Source organism: Mus caroli, unplaced genomic scaffold, assembly GCF_978045245.1.
Source record: "Mus caroli unplaced genomic scaffold, Mus_caroli_1 scaffold_13, whole genome shotgun sequence".
Classification (NCBI taxonomy): domain Eukaryota; kingdom Metazoa; phylum Chordata; class Mammalia; order Rodentia; family Muridae; genus Mus; species Mus caroli.
In genome coordinates, this window is record NW_028227268.1 from 60,447,711 (window position 1) to 60,470,918 (window position 23,208).

General features: G+C 49.5%; 1 protein-coding gene, 1 long non-coding RNA gene and 3 other non-coding genes across 5 annotated transcripts in view; 1 reads left to right on the plus strand and 4 right to left on the minus strand.

Annotated features, from left to right (window-relative positions):
• Lrrc75a (leucine rich repeat containing 75A) overlaps nt 1-19,576 on the plus strand; it is a 43,808-nt gene extending 24,232 nt beyond the window's left edge. The window contains exons 2-4 of the mRNA XM_021177998.3: nt 4,218-4,346; nt 14,984-15,096; nt 18,337-19,576. Of these exons, the coding sequence (XP_021033657.1) occupies nt 4,218-4,346; nt 14,984-15,096; nt 18,337-18,868 (774 nt within the window). The 3' untranslated portion in view covers nt 18,869-19,576. The remainder of the gene's footprint in view (nt 1-4,217; nt 4,347-14,983; nt 15,097-18,336) is intronic.
• Nucleotides 19,577-19,792: 216 nt separating this feature from the next.
• Nucleotides 19,793-22,124, minus strand: LOC110305841 (uncharacterized). Its single transcript, XR_002379195.3, has 5 exons — nt 21,961-22,124; nt 21,706-21,753; nt 21,356-21,405; nt 20,136-20,204; nt 19,793-19,945 (listed from the first exon to the last, which is right to left on the minus strand). It is a non-coding gene; the product is annotated as an uncharacterized LOC110305841 (long non-coding RNA).
• On the minus strand, nt 20,014-20,085 carry LOC115032709 (small nucleolar RNA SNORD65). The gene has a single exon (XR_003838328.1). It is a non-coding gene; the product is annotated as a small nucleolar RNA SNORD65 (small nucleolar RNA).
• On the minus strand, nt 21,480-21,551 carry LOC115032650 (small nucleolar RNA SNORD49). Its single transcript, XR_003838283.1, has one exon. It is a non-coding gene; the product is annotated as a small nucleolar RNA SNORD49 (small nucleolar RNA).
• On the minus strand, nt 21,838-21,910 carry LOC115032651 (small nucleolar RNA SNORD49). The gene has a single exon (XR_003838284.1). It is a non-coding gene; the product is annotated as a small nucleolar RNA SNORD49 (small nucleolar RNA).
• Nucleotides 22,125-23,208: the final 1,084 nt, after the last annotated feature.

Genomic DNA, 23,208 nt, shown 5'->3' on the forward strand with positions numbered 1-23,208 from the left:
GATGTATACTTGCCCTTTGGAAGCCATAGCCTTGGCTTGAAGCCCATCATTGCTTGTCCCATTGCAAAATGTCTCCAAACCTGCTTATCTGAGCTCGTGTCATATGGGGCTCGCCTCCTTGAGATGCCCTGTGTGCCTATCACCTTTAGGCACTGCAGGAAGCAGTTAGTGGCTTGGGGCTAGCCCAGCTACACCCTCCTAAGGGAGCTCCCACCAGCAGTGACTCAGTGCTGTTTGAGAGACTCACCCAGACTGTCTGATGAGCAGCCATCTGTGCGCACGGTTCCTAGAGATGTGCTGTTCTCTAGTGAGGACACAGTGAAGAAGAGGAGAGCCTCCTGAGTGCCTCCCTGTTGCAAAGCAACAGCCCCTCCAAGGCCAGCCACATCTGGATTTGATTTTTCCAGTTCCCTCACACAGCACTGGTACCTTCATGCCTACAGTCAGGGAAGCTGGCTTCCCCAGGGCCATGGCAAAAGTTGCAGCCATCTGGGGATACCCTGAGAAGCTAGTTAGCTCTCCTCCCTCACATCCAGTTTATGGACTGTGATACAAAAGTCCCCAGTGAACTGACTTAGAGGAAGAGACACAGAAAAGATACCCAGGTACTGTGATATGTCCTTGTAACACAAGTGTGCTTGGACCCAGGCCAGGCCAGAAATTGAGCAAGCAGTAAAGTATAGCAGCCTTTGCCCAGCCCCGGGCTGGTGTTTCCTACTGTAGCCTTTGGACCTTTGGGAGTCCCACCCCAGCTAAAAGTTCTTCAGGAAGGTGATACCCTGTGACTCAGTTACCCAACTTCTCCCCTCCTGGTGGGGGCATCTTTCTTCCACCCTTTCCAACTCTGTGATGCCGGTGAGACACCGTAGAGACAGCCACGGTCCACCATGGGGCTCCTGAGTTGAAGGGTAAAGGAGACAGCTAAGGATAGCCCTGGAGAGGTGCAGTCTGCACCCAGTCTGACCTGTCCAGTCTCCAGTGGTCTTTCTAAGAATATGATGGCCCCACATGGCTTGGCATATGGGGGCCTGTAGAAATAGGGCCCAGTGTGGCTAGACAGAGGACAAGACGCCCACCCACCTTCTCCATGGTTTTCAAACTTCTTTGGCAGCACTTTGATTGTTTATTTGTTTGAGACCAAGAGCTGCTCAGCCTCCATCCCATCCCCAGTAACACCTGCCTACCCCAGGACCTTAGAACACAGTTTAATAACTTGTAGCTGATGTGCCATTTCACAATCAGGAAAAAACACATCCCAAGGAGAGGGGTCCCTCACCCACAGACCTACAGTAAGCCAAGGGGATTGATTACAGAGTTCTGAGAGCATCGCCCCCAAGGACAGATGTACTCAGGAGAGGGACAGAGCCTAGCATTAAGTCAACAGCCAAAGGGGAGCAAACAGGACAGATGAAAAAGAAAACCCTTAGCTGGCCATGGCCTGAACTCCCAGTGGTTGGGAAGCTAAGTCAGGAGGGTTGCAAGTTCGAGGCCAGCCTGGGCTGCACAGTAAAGGAGAAGGGAAAGGAAAAAGAAAGAAGGGAGCCTTGAATGGTAGGCCCCTTTGACCACATGGCCTTCTGATGCCCTTGGAATTGAGACCTTCCCAGCTTCCAGTCAGGGTGAGGCCTGGCTTCCTCATTCTTTACACACCCTCCTGACCACAGGGCCAACCTGGAGTTCCTATGCCAACGTCCCTGTCCTGACCCGATTCCTGTGTTTTCTGAAGTTACTGGCTTTCAGTACATTTTCAGATGGGTCTGTGGGCCAAAGTGAAGAAGTGAGGAGCCAACAGGGTGAGGAGAGGCTTTGAGGGGACCACAGCAGCTTTGCCTTGTTGCTTAGTTTGGTTTCTCTCACCAACATCTGATGCTAAGGTCACTGTCTCCATTTTACAGAGAGGGCACGGGCTTGGAGCTGTCGGGTAGATTGCCTGAAGGGCTGCATCGCGCCTGAGGGGTTGAACGGTCAGAGGTCAGAGGTCAAAGCAAGGGTTACAGCTGCCAGCCAGCTCTTCAGACGTCCCTGCACGCGGCCACACAACATCGTGTGTCACTGGATGACAAGCAAACTGAAGTGACAGGGATCGCAGCTTGTCTCATAGCATGCAGCTTGCCTCTGAGGCTGGTGCCTGCTCAGTGGAAGGCAGGGCTCTCCAAACTGGCTCCTACCTGTGGTACATAGCTCTCTGTGAACTTCCTTTCCCACAGGAGATGGGGCTTAGTGCCCTGGCCTCCCCAGGTCCGAGGGGGCAGAGGCCCATTCTTCTTTTCTCTCAGAGGTGTTAACTACCAAAACCCAGGGCCCCTTTTCTGCTCTGCATTCATCACTGGCCTGGGCTACCTCTAGAACTGGCTGAAGGCTAGTCAATCCTTGCAAGACAGAGAGCTAGGACTGAGGTCTGGGTCCAAACAATAATGCCAACAATGCCAGAAGTCAGCCTCTGAGCTGGGTGTGGTGGCGCATGCCTTTAATCCCAGTACTCGGGAGGCAAAGGCAGGCGGATCTCTGAGTTTGAGGCCAGCCTGGTCTACAGAGTGAGTTCCAGGACAGCCAGGGCTACACAGAAAAACCCTGTCTCGGGGGGGGGGGGGGGGGGGGGGGAGTCAGCCTCTGTGTTTTCATCTGCAGATCCAGAGCTGGGACCACACCCACCTGGCTGCCTTGTGGCATCCAAACTCTACTCGCAAGTGCACTGCAGGCTTTTTACCTGCTGAGTCGTTGTCTTGGCTCCAAAATCTCTGGTTTTATGGGCAATGTAGAAGTCTGGGTGGAGGACAGAGCACAGTCTACTGGGATAGATGGGAAGAAGTTAGGCAAGGTCTGTTTGTTTAGATTCTTCTCAGTACCTTTGTGCTTTGGAAATAAAAATGTCCTCTACACAGTGTGTAGAGAGGACCCCTCTCGAATGAAGCCATAGCTTACTCTAGGGAGAAATTGGAGAAGTGCTTTTGCAACCTGCTTCTGCTGTCCCAAATGCCACAATATGGGGGCAGTGTGCCCTAAAGCCTGTGCCCCTGTCTTAGGGTTTCTATTACTGCACAAACATCATGACCAAGAAGCAAGTTGGGGAGGAAAGGGTTTATTTGGCTTACACTTCCACACTGCCGTTCATCACTAAGGAAGTCAGGACTGGAACTCAAGCAGGTCAGAAAGCAGGAGCTGATGCAGAGGCCATGGAGTGATGTTCTTTACTGGCTTGCCTCCCCTGGCTTGCTCAGCCTGCTCTCTTATAGAACCAAGACTACAAGCCCAGAGAAGGTCCCACCCACAAGGGGCCTTTCCCCCTTGATCACTAATTGAGAAAATGCCTTATAGTTGGATCTCATGGAGGCATTTCCTCAACTGAAGCTCCTTTCTCTGTGATAACTCCAGCTGTGTCAAGTTGACACAAAACTAGCCAGTACAGCCCCCAAAATCTTATAGCTCCTCAAACTAGCAGAACACCTGCTTTGTTGGTTGCTGCATCTTAGCCTGCCCATTCAGCAGTGATGCTATGCACCCTCTTCCCTTTGGCCCCCCACTTGATATGCTGAGTTCCCATGGTCACACACACACACACACACACACACACACACCCCTCCCTGGTTAGCCTCTGGGGCAAAGGAACACTGAGCTTGGGCAATCTACAAAAAGAGCAGTTCCACTATGTTCAGAAGCAAGAAAATAGAAATAAAGATAAATTAAACAAACTTTCCTGTCTGGAGGCAAAGGAATGTTTGTGTGTGTCCCAAACTGCCTGCCCCATGAGATAGAGTACCAAGGCTTCGCCTATGGCTTCATCAGAAGACTGTTTGGAGGCTGGGGAGATGGCTCAGCGGGTAAGAGCACTGACTGCTCTTCCAAAGGTCCTGAGTTCAAATCCCAGCAACCACATGGTGGCTCACAACCATCTGTAATGGGATCTGACACTCCCTCTTATGGAGTGTCTGAAGACAGCTACAGTGTATTTACATATAATAAATAAATCTTTTTTTTAAAAAAAGAAGGTTAAACAGCTAAATGGGACATTGGGAGACTGAGAGTCTGCTATTGTAGGTCTCCTGCACCTCAGCTGGAGACAGAAGAGGCAGGGCTTGCCTTTGTCCCCCTAAGGGATGTTCTCTAGACTCTTCCTTGCCTGGGCTCTTGGGGGGAGCTGATCTGCCTCCAGAGTCTGCAGTCACTTTTCTGGGTGCTCCAGATGGCACTTGACTTCTGGGTGTTCCCTTCTCTTCCAGGACCTGGGCATGGAGTCAACCTCTCTGGATGATGTGCTGTACCGCTATGCCAGCTTCCGGAACCTGGTGGACCCCATCACACACGACCTCATCATCAGCCTGGCGCGCTACATCCACTGCCCCAAGCCGGTAGGCAGCTGTGCTCTGAAGCACCCAAGTCCTGGGGTGTGTGGCGGCCCCTTCTGGACAGCACAGACCTAACCGTGGTAGCCCTAGGGAGGTGCAACTTTGCTGGAGGGGGGGGAGATGCTTCCAGGGTGGACCCTAAATGTGGCTTCCTCTGGGACCCTCTCTCGGGCTCCTGGAGCTGCCTAGTGCCAAGATTTAGAGAAGAGGGAGAATGCACGCTGGCCAGGATCAACAGAAGACAGGCACAGGGGCTGAGTCGAATAGGAGACAGTAAGAAAAGCCGGTCCTGAGGGTTGGTGGGCTGGGGGAGGAGCTAGTTGGTGGCAGGAGCCACAGGGAACTAAGTAGCAAAAGCTGGAGCCCTAACAGGACTAGAGATAGTGGAGGCAGCCCTGAAGGTAGCATGCCGCTGCTGCCTTTCTAGAACAGGAAGTGAATTGCCTAAAGGTGAGAGGGGTGGCAGGTAATGAAGCTCTCAAAAGCAAACAGTAGGTGAAAGGTTGCTTTCATGTGCATTTGAGTTAAGAGAAACAGTTACTAAAGTAGGCTGTGCCCCCCTCATGAGGTTGGCAGAAGTGATAAGGCCCGCTCTGCCAACCTGAGGCTGGGCAAGACAGGAAGTGCTAACTGCCTCACTGGGCCCAGTGACACAGACCTGGGTAGGCGAACCTGAACCTAGAGCTCCTTACCTTGTCCCTTCCCTTCCACCTAGGTGGAGCTGGGGCCATATCAGTGTTACTCAGCACAGGTTGCAAAGTACCACGGCCTGAGGGCTTCTAGGAAGAAAATCCTTTCTCACATTTGGTTGGATGTGCAAAGTTGGGGTGTCTGATGGGAACCCTGTTCTCCATCTCACATTTCTGCCTTCTCCTGTGTCCTTATGTGGTGGAAAGATGACAGGCAGTTCTCTAGACCCCTCTTAGAACAGCTCTGATGAGAGCTTCACCCTCACAGCCTGGCCATCTTTGGAAGGCCCCACCTCCGTCCGTGGCTAGGGTTCCAGCACATGAGCGGGAGTGGAGCAGAAGCCTCCAGTGCACCGCGTGGTGTCCCTTTCCTACCTCACTTGCTTACCAGAACTTCATTTTCCACGCCTCCCCAAATGGGCAGCAGCCATCTCCCTCTGCAGAGAACTAAATGAGACAGCTCAGGAGAGGTACCTGCTTTGTCCATATGGCCACCTGCACACAGGAGCTGATGTCATAGCTGCTTCGTGGCACCTTCTGAGTGCCAACCAAGGTACTGATAGAGTCGGGCAGTGTTAGGAAACAGCAGCAGGTAAGCTCTGGTCTCCATAGGCCCAGTCTCAGAAAACAGCAAGCTCGCTCTCCAACCAGGATTTCCAAAGTCAGCAGAGTGGGCCCTGTCCTGCTGGATGTTCAGGGACCAGCCATAAGTCCTCTAGGACTCTCCCAGGAATGGGTGAGACAGAGGTGGGAAGACTATTCACACTGGTAAGGTGGAACAGTGAACAGTGAAGCCGCTCTATGCTCCCGCCCAAGAGCTCTGGATTCACGAATGAAAAACACACATACACCAGCTTAGTTTTTGATATGCCTTACTTAGTGGTTGGGCGACTCCTGGACCTCCCCGCAGCTAGCACACACTCCCCTCAGGCATTCCCTAGCCAATACTTTCCAAATCTATATGTTATCTCTGCTGCCCCAGACTCAAGTGAGCAAGACCCTGGGGCTGCTACCCTGACTCAATGTCAGTAGGCTCCTAATTCTGATCACCCTGCTTCCCTGTCACTGCGTGGTCTGTCCTACGCCCCTCTCCTGGCAGAATTCCCTCTTCTTCTCCCCTGCATTTCTTGCCTGGGACACTCGGCAATCCTACAGAGACACCCACATGGCAACAAACTGGGGCCTCCTGCCACCAACCCTGTAGTGTAGGTGGGGCTTGCAGCCTTGAATTCCTGAACCTGTGGAGACTAAAAGTCTCCTAAAAGTGCCGCTTCTTTTTTTGTTTGTTCTTTTGTTTGGGACTTAGTTGTTGTTATTTGTTTTTTGAGACAGGGTTTCTCTGTGTAGTCCTGGCTGTCCTGGAACTCACTCTGTAGACCAGGCTGGCCTCGAACTCAGAAATCCACCTGCTTCTGCCTCCCAAGTGCTGGGATTAAAGGCGCGCGCCACCACTGCCCAGCAAGTCCCACTTCTTTCACCCTGCCCTGGCTCTTTATTGATTAATCAAAAGCCAATTGGGGACAGGGACCCTCAGCGTTTGGATGTGAAGATCCCCGTGTGATCTGGGGAGCTGAATTACGAAAGCATTAGAACCAATCCCCAACAGTGAGGAGGCAGCCCCACCAGAGCCGCCTACACTGACTAGGGTTGATTAGCTCATGGATCCTGTATCTGACGCTCTCCTATTCAGTTGTAGCCCTGAGGTTGTAGACAGAGATGTCAACACAGTCAGCTAGTAGATGGGAGTCTGTTCACATCATAGTGGACCAGAAAGAACAAAGAAAGGCTAGAACCTGGGACTGGGCAAGCATCTTCAAAGATCCCTAGTGATCATCTGCCAGCTGGGACCACCTCCTAGAAGTTCCACAACCACCCAAAATAATCCACCAGCTGGGAAGCAAGCATTCAAACCATGGGCCTGTGTGGTAGGTGGGCAACCCAACGCTTGCCATGACCTCCCCCACTCCCAGTAGACTCCCTCTTAAAGTTCCCACCAAGCCTTTAACTAAAATCTAAATTAAGCCGGGCGTGGTGGCGCACCCCTTTAGTCCCAGCCCTTGGGAGGCAGAGACAAGCAGATCAAGGTTGAGGCCAGCCTGTTCCTGGACAGCCAGAGCTCTGTTAGACAGAGAAACCCTGTCTCAACAACAGCAACAGAAAAATTTAAATTATCTCTTATTTACCTGATAGTAAGCTTGCCATCTACTTTACCCACTAGAATAGAGACTCTAAACCTTTAATCCCAGTACTGGAGAATAGAGCAGAGGCAGATCTCTACAAGTTCAAAGACAGCCTGGTCTGTGTAGCAAGTTTCAGGCCAGCCAGAGCTACATAGTGAGACCCTGTCTTTTTTGTTTTTTTAAGGACTAAGGATTTTCCATCCATCTTGTTCACAGTTACATCTTAAAACAGGCAGGAAGCAGCACATCCCATTGTGAGTGTATGTGTGTGTGTGTGCTCGCGTGTGTGCATGCGTGCATGCATGGAGGCAGTCAGAAGATGTAAATATGGATCTGAATTCATGCATGCACCTGTGTGCCTGTGCTCATGGAGATCAAAGGACAGCCTCAGGTGCTGCTGTTCCTCAGATACTTTCTACATTTCATTTGAAACAAGGTCCCTCGTTGGCCTGTAATTCAAGTATGTTAGACTAGCTGCCTCCACCTCCCCTGTCACCACAGCTAGAATTACAGTCAGGTGCCATGACAGTGGTCCGCTGACCACCCACACTCATACATATGCATGTATCTAAAAACTAATTTAAAATAAAGAAAGGAAACCAAAGAGCAAGGATTTGATCTTAAGCAGTCTCCACAGGTTCAGGAATTCAAGGCTTCAAGCCCCACCTACACTACAGGGTTGGTGGCAGGAGGCCCCATGTTGTCATGTGGGTGTCTCCGTAGGATTGCTCGAGTGTCCCATATCACAGAGCTAGCCAGGATACCTGTCCTAGAAATCAGTCCTGCCCATTCTGTTCTCTTGATGAGTCTTGGGAGGAGACTACACAGAGAGGGTTACCAGGAGCAAAGGGCGAGATGGTCTGGGAGGCTCCTACACACGCTGAATGAGCAGATCCTGAACTTTTGCTCCCCCTGCCCCTAGATCTTGCCCTGTTCCTCCCAGTGACTGAATTCCACTGGAAACAATGGACAAGAGAAACTGATGGTGCACTCTTCGGAACAGTCCTGTGAGCAGAGAAAGGCGGAAAATGGACTAGGGTGTGGATCGATAAGCAAAGAAAGACAGTCTGTCTAAACAGCAACCTGTTACTTTATTAGGTTCTTATATCTACCATCCTTCCAACCTTGATTCTACCCTGATTCCTTCCAACCCCCAACGCTAGGTAGGAGTGAAGGAAGGTTAGAGGGACAGGGGGCCTAGACCTCTATAGGCTACTTCTTGCTAACTAGGGGCATGGCCATGCTTTGTCATCAGACTGTCTCCAGCTCCTGGTCAAAGTACAACAACCGGGAGCAGCAGCCTCCTTGGTGCTCTGTCATTTACACCCTCACCACAGTCCCTAGAGTTAAACTCTCTACAGCTGGCAAAGATCACGCCCCTGCTAGTGCATGAGGCAAATCATAATCACCTGCTGTGAAGCAGCCCCACCTGGAATTAAAACAAAAAACATATTCATACACCATAACTGGGGTTTTGTTTTTTAAGAAACCACAACTCTTAACTACAGTGTCCAGTGTATAAAGTGGGGGCAGTCAGAAACTGATTAATGAATGAGTGGATTTATGAATGAAAGAAACCTTTGAGTGGAGGACAAAGTTGTCAGAGGCCTAGATACTGTCATAGAGGTTCCTGTGAAATGAAGGTGGCAGATGGCACCTGACAGTTGGGAGACAGGGGAGGCTGTAGGTTGGCCATGAGCCCCGAGTCTCTTTCCAACAGATTGTGGAGAAGTCTCTCAAGCAAATCCTCCCTCAGTTCTTTAGCACAGTGTTACTGAGGTCTAGAGAGACCACAGTGCCCCAAATCCTGGCAGTTGTGCCAAGCTCCCACCCCTTCCTTTGCCTTCCTTCTCCACGGGTGGGAGGAAGAGTTGCTGGGAGTCTATTCCACAATCCGGACAGCGAGCCTTATGCACTGCTAACTGCAACGAACAGACACCCACGCAGTCCAGTGTCTCGTGGATCCCAAGGCAGCTCAGCATTATAGAGGCATGAGGGCTACAGAGCAAGCATGCTATGCAAGTCCATCCACCTCCGCTCTGCTCCATTCTATCCTGTTTCCTGTTCACAGAGCTCTCTCCTATCCCCCCACATGGTAGGGAATATGGCTACTTATGGTCCCTGTTTACTTGTCAAGGTTCCGATCCCTGGAAGGTATCTCATTTTCCAGTCCAGGTTCCAGGAAGAAGCAAACCTGCTGGTGTACTGAGGCGATTTCTGAACCAGCTGCCAGCAGCTTAGGGGGATCTGCTCACACAATGGTAGGTGAGCAGAACCGTGGGGAGAAATAGGAAGTTCCCAAGGAGAGTGCTAAACCCAGGCATGCAGGCATAGGTGACAAGCAGTGCCACTGGTGTGGCTGCTCCACACCTGGGAGACAGCTAGGACTCTGACACTAAACAATTCCCTTCTATGCTGGGTCCTCATTTCTTGCCACCACCCTAATACTGTCACACACAAACCTATATACACACTTTCCTCCTCTGGGCCAGCTCCACTCAATCCTATTGTCTGCTGGAAGAAGACCTTGAAAGCGCTTGAAAAAGAGAGGGAGTTGGGAAAAGAATAAAAGCACCTTGAATGACTAGGCAAAAGGGCCGGGTTTCTAACGAGGCAGAGTGGGTAGTTCGGTTAGAGCACCCGCTCAGCCACCGGGCAATGTCTGGATCCATTGCCTCTTACAAGATGCATGGTGAACCAGTTGCCTCAGCTCCCTCACGGTCAAGTGGGAGTGGTAGGACTGTGTTGCGTTCATAGGCATCCAAGCGAGCGAAGGGAGGAGATGCGGTAATGATTTCTACATGTTCAGTAATGACAGGAGGTGTGGCTGGTGCTAGCTGCCATCTGAGGCCACAGTGGATTCCAATCACCACAAAAAAAAAAGAACAAAAGAAAAGACCCGTGGTGTATTTAGTTCAGGCAAGCAGAGGGGCACTCATCTCTGTGTGCTCTTTACAGTTACTCTCAACTCTAATTGGCGTGCCCAGCTATTGTTCCTGTTTAGCCAATGAGAAGACTGAGATTCTCTCGGCTCGCTCCGGTAGCAGCAGCAGCCTCGCCCTATGCTCCTCTGCCCCCTAGTGGCCGACGCCACGCACTGCCAACCCTCTTTATGCCTTTGTTCTCTTAAGCAGCCTGAGCTGCTCCAGCTTGGACAGTTGAGTGGGAGGGCATGGTCCTGGGTATTTGGAAACTCAGGGAAGTGATTGGAGGAGGAGCTAAAGCAGAGGAGCTCCGATGTGGGCTTTAGTTCAGCTTCTTCTGGAAACTGGCAACAGTACTGTCCCAGAGTATCCCAAAACGATGTTGGGCGTGCCCTCCGATCCCATCCTCTGACCTTCTTGTCCTTAAGTCCCTGAACTTCTCCGCTGTGACTACACAAAGGAATCAGTTTTCCGGCAGAACTAGGAGGAGGAGGAGGAGGAGGAGGAGGAGGAGGAAGCGGTGATTGGGAGGTAGGGGAGCAGTCAGGACTAAGGGAGAATATGGGAGAGAAGACAGACAAAATATCGCGTCTTTCCCCGAGTCGGTGTGTCATGAAAGCAGAAGGGGGCTGGCTGTTCAAGCGACAGGGATCGGCAAGTGGGAGGAGGGACAGAGAGCAGTAGGAGAGAATGTGAATACGATATAATAATATGTATATAACAATGTCATAATGAAACCTATTATTTTGTACACTAAAAATAAAGTTAATCCGCTGCCAGAGGACCTGCCTACTCACCACCAGTGTTGGTTTTTGAAGGTTCCCTGGAATTCCAAGGTGGGAAATGAACTCTAGACGTGCCATCTCTGTGTCACGTCCCATCCTCAAATCCCTATTCTTTGGTTGAGAATGTGTCAGGTGTCACCATTACCAGTCCCTACCCCTGCTCCTCACCCCAGACAAGCCTGTACTAAGAAAGGCCCTCATTGTCTATACAGTGGCCACCACAGTGACTTGAACCGCCCTTTTCCAGGTGGCCATTGCTTCACTCACAGCTGTCTCAGTGCCTTCTCTGTCCAGTCTCCTCTCCACTCCCCTCAGCTTATTCCACAGCCAGGGGTTCTACCAGATCCTGAGGAAGCCCAGCTGGAGATGCAATGGGCTTCCTAATCAGCATGTTCATAATCAGTCACGTCAACTTAAGAAAGGGTTTATTCTGGCTCACGGTTCATAGGGACAGTCTGTTGTGTGTGGGATGTCAAGGTGGCAGGACTAACCGTCACATCACATACTCAATGGAAAAACCAGAAATGCATGCATGCCTCTGCCCAGCTAAATGATGCTTCCCACTTTGCTTTCAATAATCAAGATTAACGCTCCGCTCCACTGTGTGCTCAGCAGCCTGACTCCCAGGTAAGGCTAGATTCTGTCACACTGACAATACTGACACGAGCCCCTTGCTTTCTAGCCCAAATTCCCAATCCTTTCAACTGCATTCTGCTCACACCTTCTCAGACCTGTATATGATCTCTGTCACTTTCAGTCCCTTCTATGGGCATGGCCCTAGGTCACCCTCTCAACCTCCAGTCCTCCCACCCCATCTTCCTGTAAGAAACTCTCCCAGGATATAACTGAGTCCACCAGTCCTCTTTTTTTTTGTTTGTTTGTTTGTTTGTTGTTTTTTTTTCGAGACAGGGTTTCTCTGTATAGCCCTGGCAGTCCTGGAGCTCACTTTGTAGACCAGGCTGGCCTGGAACTCAGAAATCCGCCTGCCTCTGCCTCCCGAGTGCTGGGATTAAAGGCGTGCACCCCACGCCCGGCTATCCACCAGTCCTCTTTATGCATCCTCTGGCCTGTGTCGCTGTACCAACCACGTGTAACTAGGCTAAGGAAGAATACAAGTCTGGAAGGCCGATGTCTACTCCAGGGGTTTTGTGAGGTTGCCTGGAGTGGACATTCCAGTTTGTCAGTCAAGATGAAGCAGCAGGGAGCAGCGAGGCTGCGAGGAACCAGAAGGTTCCTTCCAGAGCAGCCCTGTCAGTCTCAGGCGCCCCCCAATGGCTCTGTGCTTAGATGGTTCATGTCTCCAGACCTTCAGTTGTGGGCTCCCTCCTCTTTCACAGTCAGTCAGCCACAGCTCCTCGAATCTCGGTTCCCTCCTCTGTATAATGATGAGAGCATGACATGTTCTGGATTGTGGGCGATCTGTTAACTCCTAGCTTAGTGTCTGTGCAGTAATCCAGGTAAGACATAGGAAGGTTAGGAAGGTAGTAACATGAGGGTAGCCTGATGTGACCAGACAGATCTCTCTCTCTCTCTCTCTCTCTCTCTCTCTCTCTCTCTCTCTCTCTCTCTCTCTCTCTCTCTGTGTGTGTGTGTGTGTGTGTGTGTGTGTGTGTGTTTTGTTTTGTTTTGAGACAGCGTTTCTCTATGTAGCCCTGGCCACCCTGGAACTCAATCTATAGACCAGGCTGGCCTCGAACTCACAAAGATCTGTCTGCCTCTGCCTCCCAAGCATATGTCACTGGTGCCTGACTCTGTATTGATTCCCTAACCCTCAATTCTCCAGAATGTGACTGCATTCAAAGACAAGGCATTGTAAAGTACTTAAAGCAAAAATGAGGCCATACGAGTGGGCTTGTTTAAAGCCAGTATAGCTGGTGTCTTTAGGAATGATTAGGACACAGACATGTCCAGAGGAAAGATCTCTGTGAGGAGAAAAACCCTTTACAGAAGACTTGGAGAGGCTGCACCTTGGACTTCTGACCTCTACAATAGTGACAACATTAATTTCTGCCATTTAAGTCACAGGACTAACTGGGTTAACTGCAGTGGAAAGATTTAATAGAGAGACACCAACTCCATTTGTAGGAGAATTCAGCATAGCCCTGTGTTAGGTCTGAGCTGGGTGGAGAGGTGTAAGTTTCAGCTCAGGAGTGGGTGACAAGGATGAGCATTCAATTATTATGACTGTTGCCAGTCCGCCAATGAAATCATTTAGAATATGGACCTGTGTGGCTGGAGTTTGCTACTTTGTGGATTCTTATTTTTCCACCCTTTATCCCCCTCTGGTTAAACCTCTATCACTAGATAAGACAGAAAGAAGGATAAAGGGGAAAGATAGAGATCCCTAAATCTAATTCCTTTCCTTTTGTTTCTTCTCTGAGCATAACTATTAAAAAAAATACACACACCGCCCCCCAAAAAACCCCAACAACCCCACTTTTGGGGACTCTAGCATTTATAGACCCTCTTAAAAGTTCCCAGAATTCTAAATGTCACACTATCTGCAGAAACTATCTGCAGCTGGCAAAACCATGCTTCCACTAGAGCATGAGGCAAATCATAGTCAGCTGCTGTAAAGCAGCCACGTAGAGCTCCACACACACCTGAGATTAAAACATATTATAATGCTTCTGTGGTGTTTTTAATTCCAGAATCCTCACTACAGACTTAGGATTAAATTGTGCAATTCCATGTCTTGGTTTTATGCGTAGCCTTGAACGAATTGTGAGCTCTCTGTGCCCTCAGCTCTCGCCTGTGTAGGGGGAGAGCAGCCCTGGCTTCATGTGGGGTGGAGGAACAGCTGAGTCACTATTGCTCATGTGCTTTGCCTGGAACCCAGTGCACAGTAAGCTTGCAATGAATACGGTCTGTAGCTGGGGACACCTCCAGAAATTCACCCAGTCACAGATCAACCAGAAAAACACAGTACCCAGAAAAACCAGGAATGGTGGCACACGCCTTTAATCCAAGCACTCAGGAGGCAGAGACAGGAAGATCTCTGTGAACTTGAGGCCAGCCTGGTCACATAGAGACATTAAATTCCAGGGCAGACAGGACAGACCCTTGCCAGAAAAAAATTATGTGTTCCTGAACATGGACAGACTTCTACACAGAGAACCCCTGTCTCAAAAAGAGGAGGAGGAGGAGGAGAAAAGAGAAAAAGGAAACGATATATAGTTGTAGAAGGGACACAGTTTAGGCCCTGGTACTCAGAGTCACAAACTCAGATGTTCATGAAAGACGGCTGGAGAGATGTCTCAGCAATTAAAAGCACTGTCTGCTCTTGAAGAGGACACTGGTTCGATTCCCAGCACCCACATAGTAGCTAACAATCATCTGTACCTCCAGGAATTCTGATGCCCCTTCCTGGCCTCTGTATCCACTGTATGTATACGGTGCACAGACATATATATATATACAAGCAAAACACCTATACATGTGAAAAAAGTTAAATGCTGATGAAGCAAACAAATTGTGTAGGTGGACTGATTGCACTGGTAGACTTGGCCTTCTCAGATTTCTTTTTTCCCACTTTGGTGTAAGACCTAAGTAAAAATAATATACTTTATTATGTGACATACAAGAACCTTTGTTCATGACCATAGTCCTGCTTCTTAGTAAGCACTCAAAGATATGCTGTGTGAGTAAAAAGAATGATTCTGGATTCTGTGAGTTGTAGGGGTCATACAATGTCCTGCTCAACAGGTCTATTCCAGCCAGTCATGGTCAGACCCCCACCACCACCACCAATCCAGACTTTTTATATGAATGTCGGCTTTTCCAGTGGTAGCAGCTAATTCACAAGGCAGATGCTCAGAGAGTAGCTCAATAGCAGAGTACTTGCTTAGCATGTTTGAAGCACTGGGTTCGATTCCCAGCACACATGATGGCATGCATGCACACACAGATAGCTTGCTTCTGCCAAAGGCACGTCACCGGGAGCAACTGAGCAGGCCTGTTTTGTGCTGCATTAGAGAGCCAGGGAGTCAGAAATGGGCATCAAGGCACCTCCAAGCCCTCCAGGGACACCTCACAGACCCGTGCCTGTGGTTGTCTCTGCAGGAAGGTGATGCAATGGGTGCCATGGAGAAGCTGTGCCGGCAGCTGACCTACCACCTTAGCCCTCATTCACAGTGGAGGAGGCACCGAGGGCTGAAGAGGAAGCCACAGGCCTGGTGAGTGGCAGTTCCCTTAGGCTGCCCTGCCCCAACCCTGTTGACTGATACTCTTCGGGAGCACTGTGCTGAGGGACGGGCCAAAGGGCGTGTCAATAAATCCAGCTTAAAGGGGGTAAAATCATGCTGGATTTAAGAACCAAGAAAGTAACTTGGTCATTCTAGGTACATGAAAGATGGCGAAAAGGACACCCCAGGGTGGGAGCTGGGAAGTATGACCCCTAAATGGACAGGTGGGGATGGGACATGAGGCATTTCTAGTTCTTGATGTTCCTAGTACTCTGGGATGGAAGCCAGGCATGATGGTGCACCTCTGTAATCCTGTGCTTTGGAAGCTAAGGCAAGAACATGTCTCAAGTGTCGCCATCAAAACCCACTTCCAGAAAGTTCTCTGGGATGTATTTCCTGCCAGGGGATCCAGAGTCTAACCTTGTCGCAGTCAGACAGCAGTGAAGACACTCCTGAGTTTTTTAGTCCCTAAAGACAAGGGGCTTGAGACACAATAGACATAAGTCTCCTGGTAGGAAGCAAGTGAACCCAGGCTGAGAGGCAGACTTGCTGAAGGGGAAACAACTCAGTCATCAAGACAATTTTCTCATAGCGAATCTGATCTCAATCTGGTCTGGACAATTATTGAGACTCTCTTCCTGAGAAATTCTGGATTGTTCCAGGTTGACAGTTAAAACTAACCATCATGGGGCTGGAGAGATGGCGTAGCAGTTTAGAGTACTGGCTGCTCTTGCAAATGCCTGGGGTTCCGATTCCTAGCACCCGCCTAGCTCACAACTGTCTGTAACTCTGGGGATCCAACCCTATTCAGGCCTCCTCCAGCAAAAAGCGGGCACATGGTGCACAAACATACGTGTCAGCAAATATTCATACATATTAAATAATAAATTTTTAAAAATAGGTGTCTGTTTCATGATGTATGCATGTGAGTGCAGGTGCTCTCAGAGTCTAGCTCAGCAGTCAGGACCCCTTTGAGGGTCTAATATCAGATATTCTGCACATCAGATATTTACATTATGATTCATAACAGCAGCAAAATTAGTTATGAAGTAGAAATGAAGTCATTTTATAGTTGGGGGTCACCACAACATAAGGAACTGTATGAAAGGATTGCACTGATCCAGAGGTATCCTATCCCCCTGGACCTGTTGTGAGCTGCCCGACATGGGTGTCGGGAACCTGCTGTGCCACCTCTCCAGTTCTCCCTACCCCTGCACTGTCTTTAGTTTTTGTTGTTGTTTTGTTGCTTGGGGGCAGGAGGGAGACAGTCTCTCTATGTAGCTCTGGCTGTTCTTGAACTCATTATGTAGAGCAGGCTGGCCTTGAACTAAGAGATCCATCTGCCTTCCAAGAGCTAGAATTAAAGATATGTGCCGCTGGTGAGATGGCTCAGTGGGTAAGAGCACCCGACTGCTCTTCCAAAGGTCCAGAGTTCAAATCCCAGCAACCACATGGTGGCTCACAACCATCCGTAACAAGATCTGGCGCCCTCTTCTGGAGTGTCTGAAGACAGCTACAGTGTACTTACATATAATAAATAAATAAATCTTTAAAAAAAAAAAAAAAAAAAGATATGTGCCACTACTCGAAGCTTTGTTTTTTGTTTGGTTTTGTATTTTGTTTGAAACAAGGTCTTTGCTGTATAGCCTTGCCTGGCCTGTAACTCACTATGCAAAATAGACAGGCCTTGAATTCCTAAGAGATCTACCTGCCTCTCTCTGCCTCTGCCTCCCCAGTGCTGGAATCTTAGTCATGCGCCACCATGCCCTGCTTTTTGAGATTTTTTTTTTTAAGTCTATGTAGGCCATGCTAGCTTTAACATCACAATGCCCCTGCCTCTGCTTCTTTCCAAGTGCTAGAATTGCAGGTGTGAGCCCCCATGGCCAGCTAGGTCTCTGGTCTGCCAGTGCGCACACATAGGCTCAGTCCATTCTGCATTTGGGAACTGTACGAATGAAACCCACTCATTCCTCTCGGACGGCTTCTCCTCACACTTGCAGTCAGGGCCTTCCCACTTGAACCTGCTTCCTTTGGAATACTTAGCCAGCTCCTCGGATGGCCCATGCTTGCTTTTCCTTTACGTCAGGTCATATCCTTTGCCATCTTTTTGTTCCCTGTCTCCTCCATGATAGAAGGAAAACAGGGTTCCTATCCACTTTGTTCATCATTGCGATGCCAGTGCCTAGGTCATTGTCTGGCACATAGCAGGGATGTAACAAACACTTAAGAGTGAATGGGGACAAACATTTTTGCCATTTGACTGGCTAAGACCTTGAAGCTGGTAAGCAGCAGAGATAGATTCAAATCCTTACCTACCTGCCTCTAGGCTGTCAATTGTCAGCCATCTTCAGGATGCTGGGTTGACTTTGTTAATGACATAGACGTAGAACCCAACAGTAATGTCACAACCAACGAATTGCAGGCAGGATTCGAGGCAGCTGAATCTCGTGTTTGAGTTTTACCTTCAATTTCCAAGGAACAAAATGAATTCATCTCCCAGCTTCAAGAGGGCCCAAAAGGAGCTGCTTTGGTAAGGCTGCCTGTGACTTTTGAGCTGACAGTGTAAACACTTTTGCAGCAAGTCGAAACTGTCCTCAGTGTAGGAGACTCAGGGCTTGCTTGGAACCAGTAGCTCACCAATGGGTGTGGTAGGTTGGGGACACACCTACCACCAGGCCGAGTGGTCTGGGCTCCAGAACAAGGCCAGGGGCAGCAGATGGCAGGGAGAGGGAGAAGCTGAGAGCATCGAGCCTCCAGCAGCTGATGCTCCAGAAGCCCTCTCACCAACCTGCTGTCTTCAACTCTTGGAGGCAAGACAGATTGTAGCTCAGCCCAAGTGATTAACAATGACAGCATTCCCTATAGGTGGCATTGTTGTACAACTTTGTTTAGTATTCTTCATAACCCTATGATGTTGGTAGGTCCATATTTTTTTAGGCAAGTGAAGCACACAGACTGTAATTAACTAGGTAGAGTACAGGGTAGAAAACAAAGGAGTTAAGAGGGAACTGCGGGCATCATATAAAAACATAGGCTTGAAGAGCTACTGGAATGGCAGCCTCCAAGACCATGCTCTGCCTACTCTGCTCAGCTTGAAGCAGACACTGGGGATTCACAACCAAACAGGACACACACACACACACACACCCTGTCTCTCCATGGTGATAACCACTACTGCCTCCAGTAAAGGCCTGCCTGGCTTGCTTAACCTGCTGGTTCCTTTTCTTTCAGCCTTAAGGCCCTCCTATCTGGGAATCCTCCAGACAACATGGTGGATCTGTCAGGCATTCCACTGACTTCACGGGACCTGGAGCGAGTGACCAGCTACCTTCAGCGCTGCGGAGAACAGGTGGACAGCGTGGAGCTGGGCTTCACAGGCCTCACAGATGACATGGTCCTGCAGCTACTGCCAGCTCTCAGTACCCTGCCTCGTCTCACCACACTAGCCCTCAATGGCAACCGACTGACCCGGGCTCTGCTGAGGGACCTCACTGACACCCTGAAGGACCCCAGCAAGTTCCCCAATGTCACATGGATTGACCTGGGCAACAATGTGGACATCTTCTCACTACCCCAGCCCTTCCTGCTCAGCCTACGGAAGCGCTCTCCAAAACAGGGCCACCTACCAACCATCCTTGAGCTGGGTGAGGGGCCAGGTACTGGGGAAGATGCCAGGGAAGGTACCGGTCAGCAGGACCCTACAGGGAGTCCTGTGACACCTGCCAGGGGCCAGGAGAGTAGAGAGTGTGTGATTCAGACATGACATCACAATAGGGGTCCTAACCAGCGAGTCCTTTCTGGACAGCCAAGACAGGTCAGGGTCCCTCTGATCTGAAGGTCTGGCCAGCCCTACCAAACTCTCACTAGGATGAGATCAGAGTACTAACCAGTTTGTCCTCAAACCCAACTCCCAGTACTTGCTCAAAAGGGGCTCGGGTGTTTCCATTCAGCTGTCCTAGACCAGTGCATCTGGACCAAAAGTTCTTTATTGGGCCCACTTACAATTTAGGCACAGGCACCTACTCCAAGACCCTTGGAGCATCTGCCTACTTCCCAAGGCCTTCTTAAAGGCAGTAAGTTTCAGAGTACCAAGTGTGGAAAATGCAGTTTAAGCTGCAGACCTTTTAGGCAATCTGTGTAGGGCAGTACTGTGCCTAGCTCCCTTATCCACCAACCAGCACAACTTTTTCTACCAGGTCCTCCCATAATCTAGTCCCTGTATGGGCTTTTCAAAAACTCACCTCTAGAACCAGTCCTACTTAGCAAATAGGGAAAACTGGGTGTTCCTAACACCCTTAAACACTCCTAGTCCCCAACTCAAGCCCAAGAGAACTGTTCTGAATTAAGTGGTCAAAGTCTGAACTCATGGAGTTATGGGGAAGAACAGCCTTATAGGCCAGGTATGCAAACTAGTTTACAGGATCTGGACAAGATGGTGTCTTTGCATGGTACTGCAGCCAAGAACAGGAATTGAGTGTGGGTGCCTTACATGCTTTGGAATCTTTGCCCAAGTCTAGCTGTGCAAACAACCTAGACTGACCAGAAGTTTACAGTGCTAAAGCTGGACTGCTTAACACCTGACACTCCACTCTAATACAGGTTTTAAGGACCAATGCGGACTGTGCTTTATTAGAGTGCTTTGATGGTTAGCTGTACACACATCTTAATTCATCCAAAACACTGGCAATCGGTTTTATAAACAAGTTTATTATTAAAAGGTGTAGAAGAACCTGTGGTACAGACAGGATTACCAAATGTGCCCACCCAGAACAAAATTGGCAGACTCGTCACTTAGGATATCTGCTTTCAGGCCGGCTGGAGACTCCTCTGGGAATATAGCCTGCAAAAGAGCTGAATTTCAGAATCACTCCTGCTGGGATCAATGGCATTTAGAACATTTAAAGATATCTTCAGAAAACCATAGGCTCACCACTACCAATCTGCCGGTAATTCCAGCTATTTTAGGTGATATCATCATTTGGTATCTTTTTCAGAGTAATGACAGATAGTCACTGTATAGACCAACTCACCTCTGCTGCTGCCAGCACAGATCTGCAGTCCTGCGTCAGTTCTGAGAACTTGAAAGGGGACAGGACACCCTAAAATGGATTGCAGAAAGCAGGACATTATATGACAGACAGCCTTGCAAAATCAATGGCTGCCCTCCCACCCTGGCTTTTCTCTTTTGGATTTTTCTTTGTAGCCCTGGCTCACTACTGTAGATCAGACTGGCCTGAACTCTACCTGCCTCCTCTTCAAGAAAGCTACAGTTCTTAACACATCCTAGACCTAAAAGGAAAGTATTTTTCAAATTACTAAAATACATTTACAACTAGCCACCACTGAGTTGGCTCTGGCCAAACCAGCCCAACTGGGTTCAATTGTAAGACCACATTAAGTGAAAATTTTAAGACCCAAGTTAATGGACTAGAAGGTCTAAGTTCTTAGAAGACCAGGTTTGACTGCCAGCACTAATTGTGGCTCACAACCACCTAAGTCCGGTGCCATTTTTTTCTAGCATCAAGACAGCAAACATGGGGCTGGAGAGATGGCTCAGTGGGTAAGAGCATCCGACTGCTCTTCCGAAGGTCCAGAGTTCAAATCCCGGCAACCACATGGTGGCTCACAACCATCCGTAACGAGATCTGACTCCCTCTTCTGGAGTGTCTGAAGACACAGTACACAGCGTACTTACATACATATAAATAAATAAATCTTAAAAAGACAGCAAACATGGCTCTATACGGAAGAGCACCGACTGCTCTTCGGAATGTCCGGAGTTCAAATCCCAGCAACCACATGGTGGCTCACAACCATCCGTAATGAGATCTGATGCCCTCTTCTGGTGCATCTGAAGACAACTACAGCGTACTTAGGTATATCTTTTAAAAAAATGGCTCTGCAGTAAGAGCTGTGCACTCTGTTGCCTTACTTAACCACCCCCATCAGCTACAACCAGTATTGAATACAGGCAAAATCTTCTTGCCTCTACTTCCCAAGTGCTGAGATTGCAGAGTACGTGTCCCCATGGTTGTCTAGATTTTCCTATGTAAACAAAGCCCACATATCCTAGGCTTTTCTAGAAGATATATCTCAATGAGTCCCTGCCTTCTGGTATTTGCTGGCATGGAGGAGACACCAAGTCTTGTAGATTCCTTTTACGTGTAGTAGGTAATTTTACAAGCTCATACATGAACACTCTAGCTCAAATCCAAACTGAACCAACTAAAGTCCCCAGCTGAAAGCTTACCTCATGGGAGGCCACAGCTGCTGGCAATCTTCCACTCTTAAATCCCCAACCTAGAAGTACAGCAGTTGTTAAAGTCCAGCCCAAGTTAAACCTAAACCCCAGCCACCGGTGTGGGCTTGACTGCAGTCAGCCAGGAGCAGTTATCGTCAGTTATCGACTCTGACGGCACTTCCTACTTAGTGATCTCATCACAGCAGTCAAGCTTCCCGCTGTCCTCCAACTAGTAGTTCCAGCCACTAAATGGAGACAGGTCTTAAATTTATGTGCCCACGTGGGCCAGAGTACGTTGGGAGTTTCTGGAGCGAAAGCTACATAGCCTCTTGTCTACGAACCCCACCAGAAACCCTTACCTCATGGTGGGATGATACTGCTCCTATTCCACATTGTCAACGTCCCGTCTGAAAGGTTAGAAGAGTAAGAGTCATAAGGGGCAATTCGAACACTTGTGTTCAGCACTGGGTCGCCGAGGCTTAAACGACTGCAGTCAGCTAACTAGGGATGTCGTCAGTTGTCGCATCAGACGGCACTTCCTTCTTTTCTAGTTTCATCAGTGCAGCCGACACCCCGCCCACGCGCGGCGCCCCGCGATGCAGACCTCGACTTACCAGGCTCCCCTAGATCTGTGCAGGGCACACGGCGGAGCTGAGAGGCTGGGCCCGGGCTCAGCATCGCTCCGGACCGCCACCAGCAGGCCACGGCGAAGGCACCAGCTCAACGAGCGAGAATAGCACGATCCCATGATGGCCGCAGAGAAAGACGGCGCGTGAGCGCCTTCCTCTTAAGGGCTCGGAATAGACCACTCCTCACCCGAGGGAGGTGAGGGCGGCAAAGGCTCACGGGAACTTCCAGCGGCCCGCCTCGCGACCCAGGCCTCCCCCGTTCTGTTGAGCGAGTGGTCTCCCCCGCCCCGGGGGATTCTGGGTAGCGAAGAGCGCGCGCGCGCTCCAGCGCGCCTGCGTGGTGGGTTAAGCGCGGACTCGACAATCTTTCCGCGGTTTTCCGTCCTTGTTGTCTTCCCTGACTTCTTAGTCCTTTGTGAACGCGTGTAGTGTGTGAAATGTGTAGTCAGACCTGACAGTGCAGGCCTGTAGTCGTAATCGATTAGGAACCCGAGGCAAGAATTCGAGTCCAGCCTGGGCAATTTAATGAGCCCCTGTCTCTAAATTTTAAATTAAAAAAAAAAAAAAAAAAAAAAGCGGGCCTGTATAATCTAGCTGGGTGGTGGAGAGCCTGGCTCATCTACGCTAACACATCCGAAACCGCGTTCAAAGACAAACGCTGTTGCAAAAGTGTAATGATTGGGCCCGTTCTGCACCCCATTATTTTTACAACATATCCACGGAGTCTCTCAAGGCCCTATGCAGACGGCCCTTATCACATTCTTTAGAGAACTTAGAATCAAGAAGAGCTCTTGATCCATTTCCATTGCCCCCTGTTCTTTCCACTTCTGACTGGAGAGACTTGAATCGGGCTTACAGTATAGGTAATAGAAAACTGCTAATGCTATGCCTTCAGTATATGAGCATGTTTGATTTTCTCTTAAGGGTTGGGGGTGCAGTGTTTCCCTAGCAAACATGAAGTTCTGAGCTCCATCCCCAGCACCTCATAAACTGGGCATTGTGACAAACTCCCAAGCTCTGGGTATGTGGAGGCAGCAGAATCAGAAGTTCAAGGTCATCTTCAGCTATGAGGTCAGCCTGGGATATGTGAACCTGAAGACTAGGGTTCTTGTGAGTTCAAGACCAGCCTGGCCTACGGAATGAAATCCTGTCTCAAAACACCTCATTGCAAAATCTGTTGAGCTAGTACATATGATATGCTGGGTTCTACCCAGCAACACACACATCAGTGCT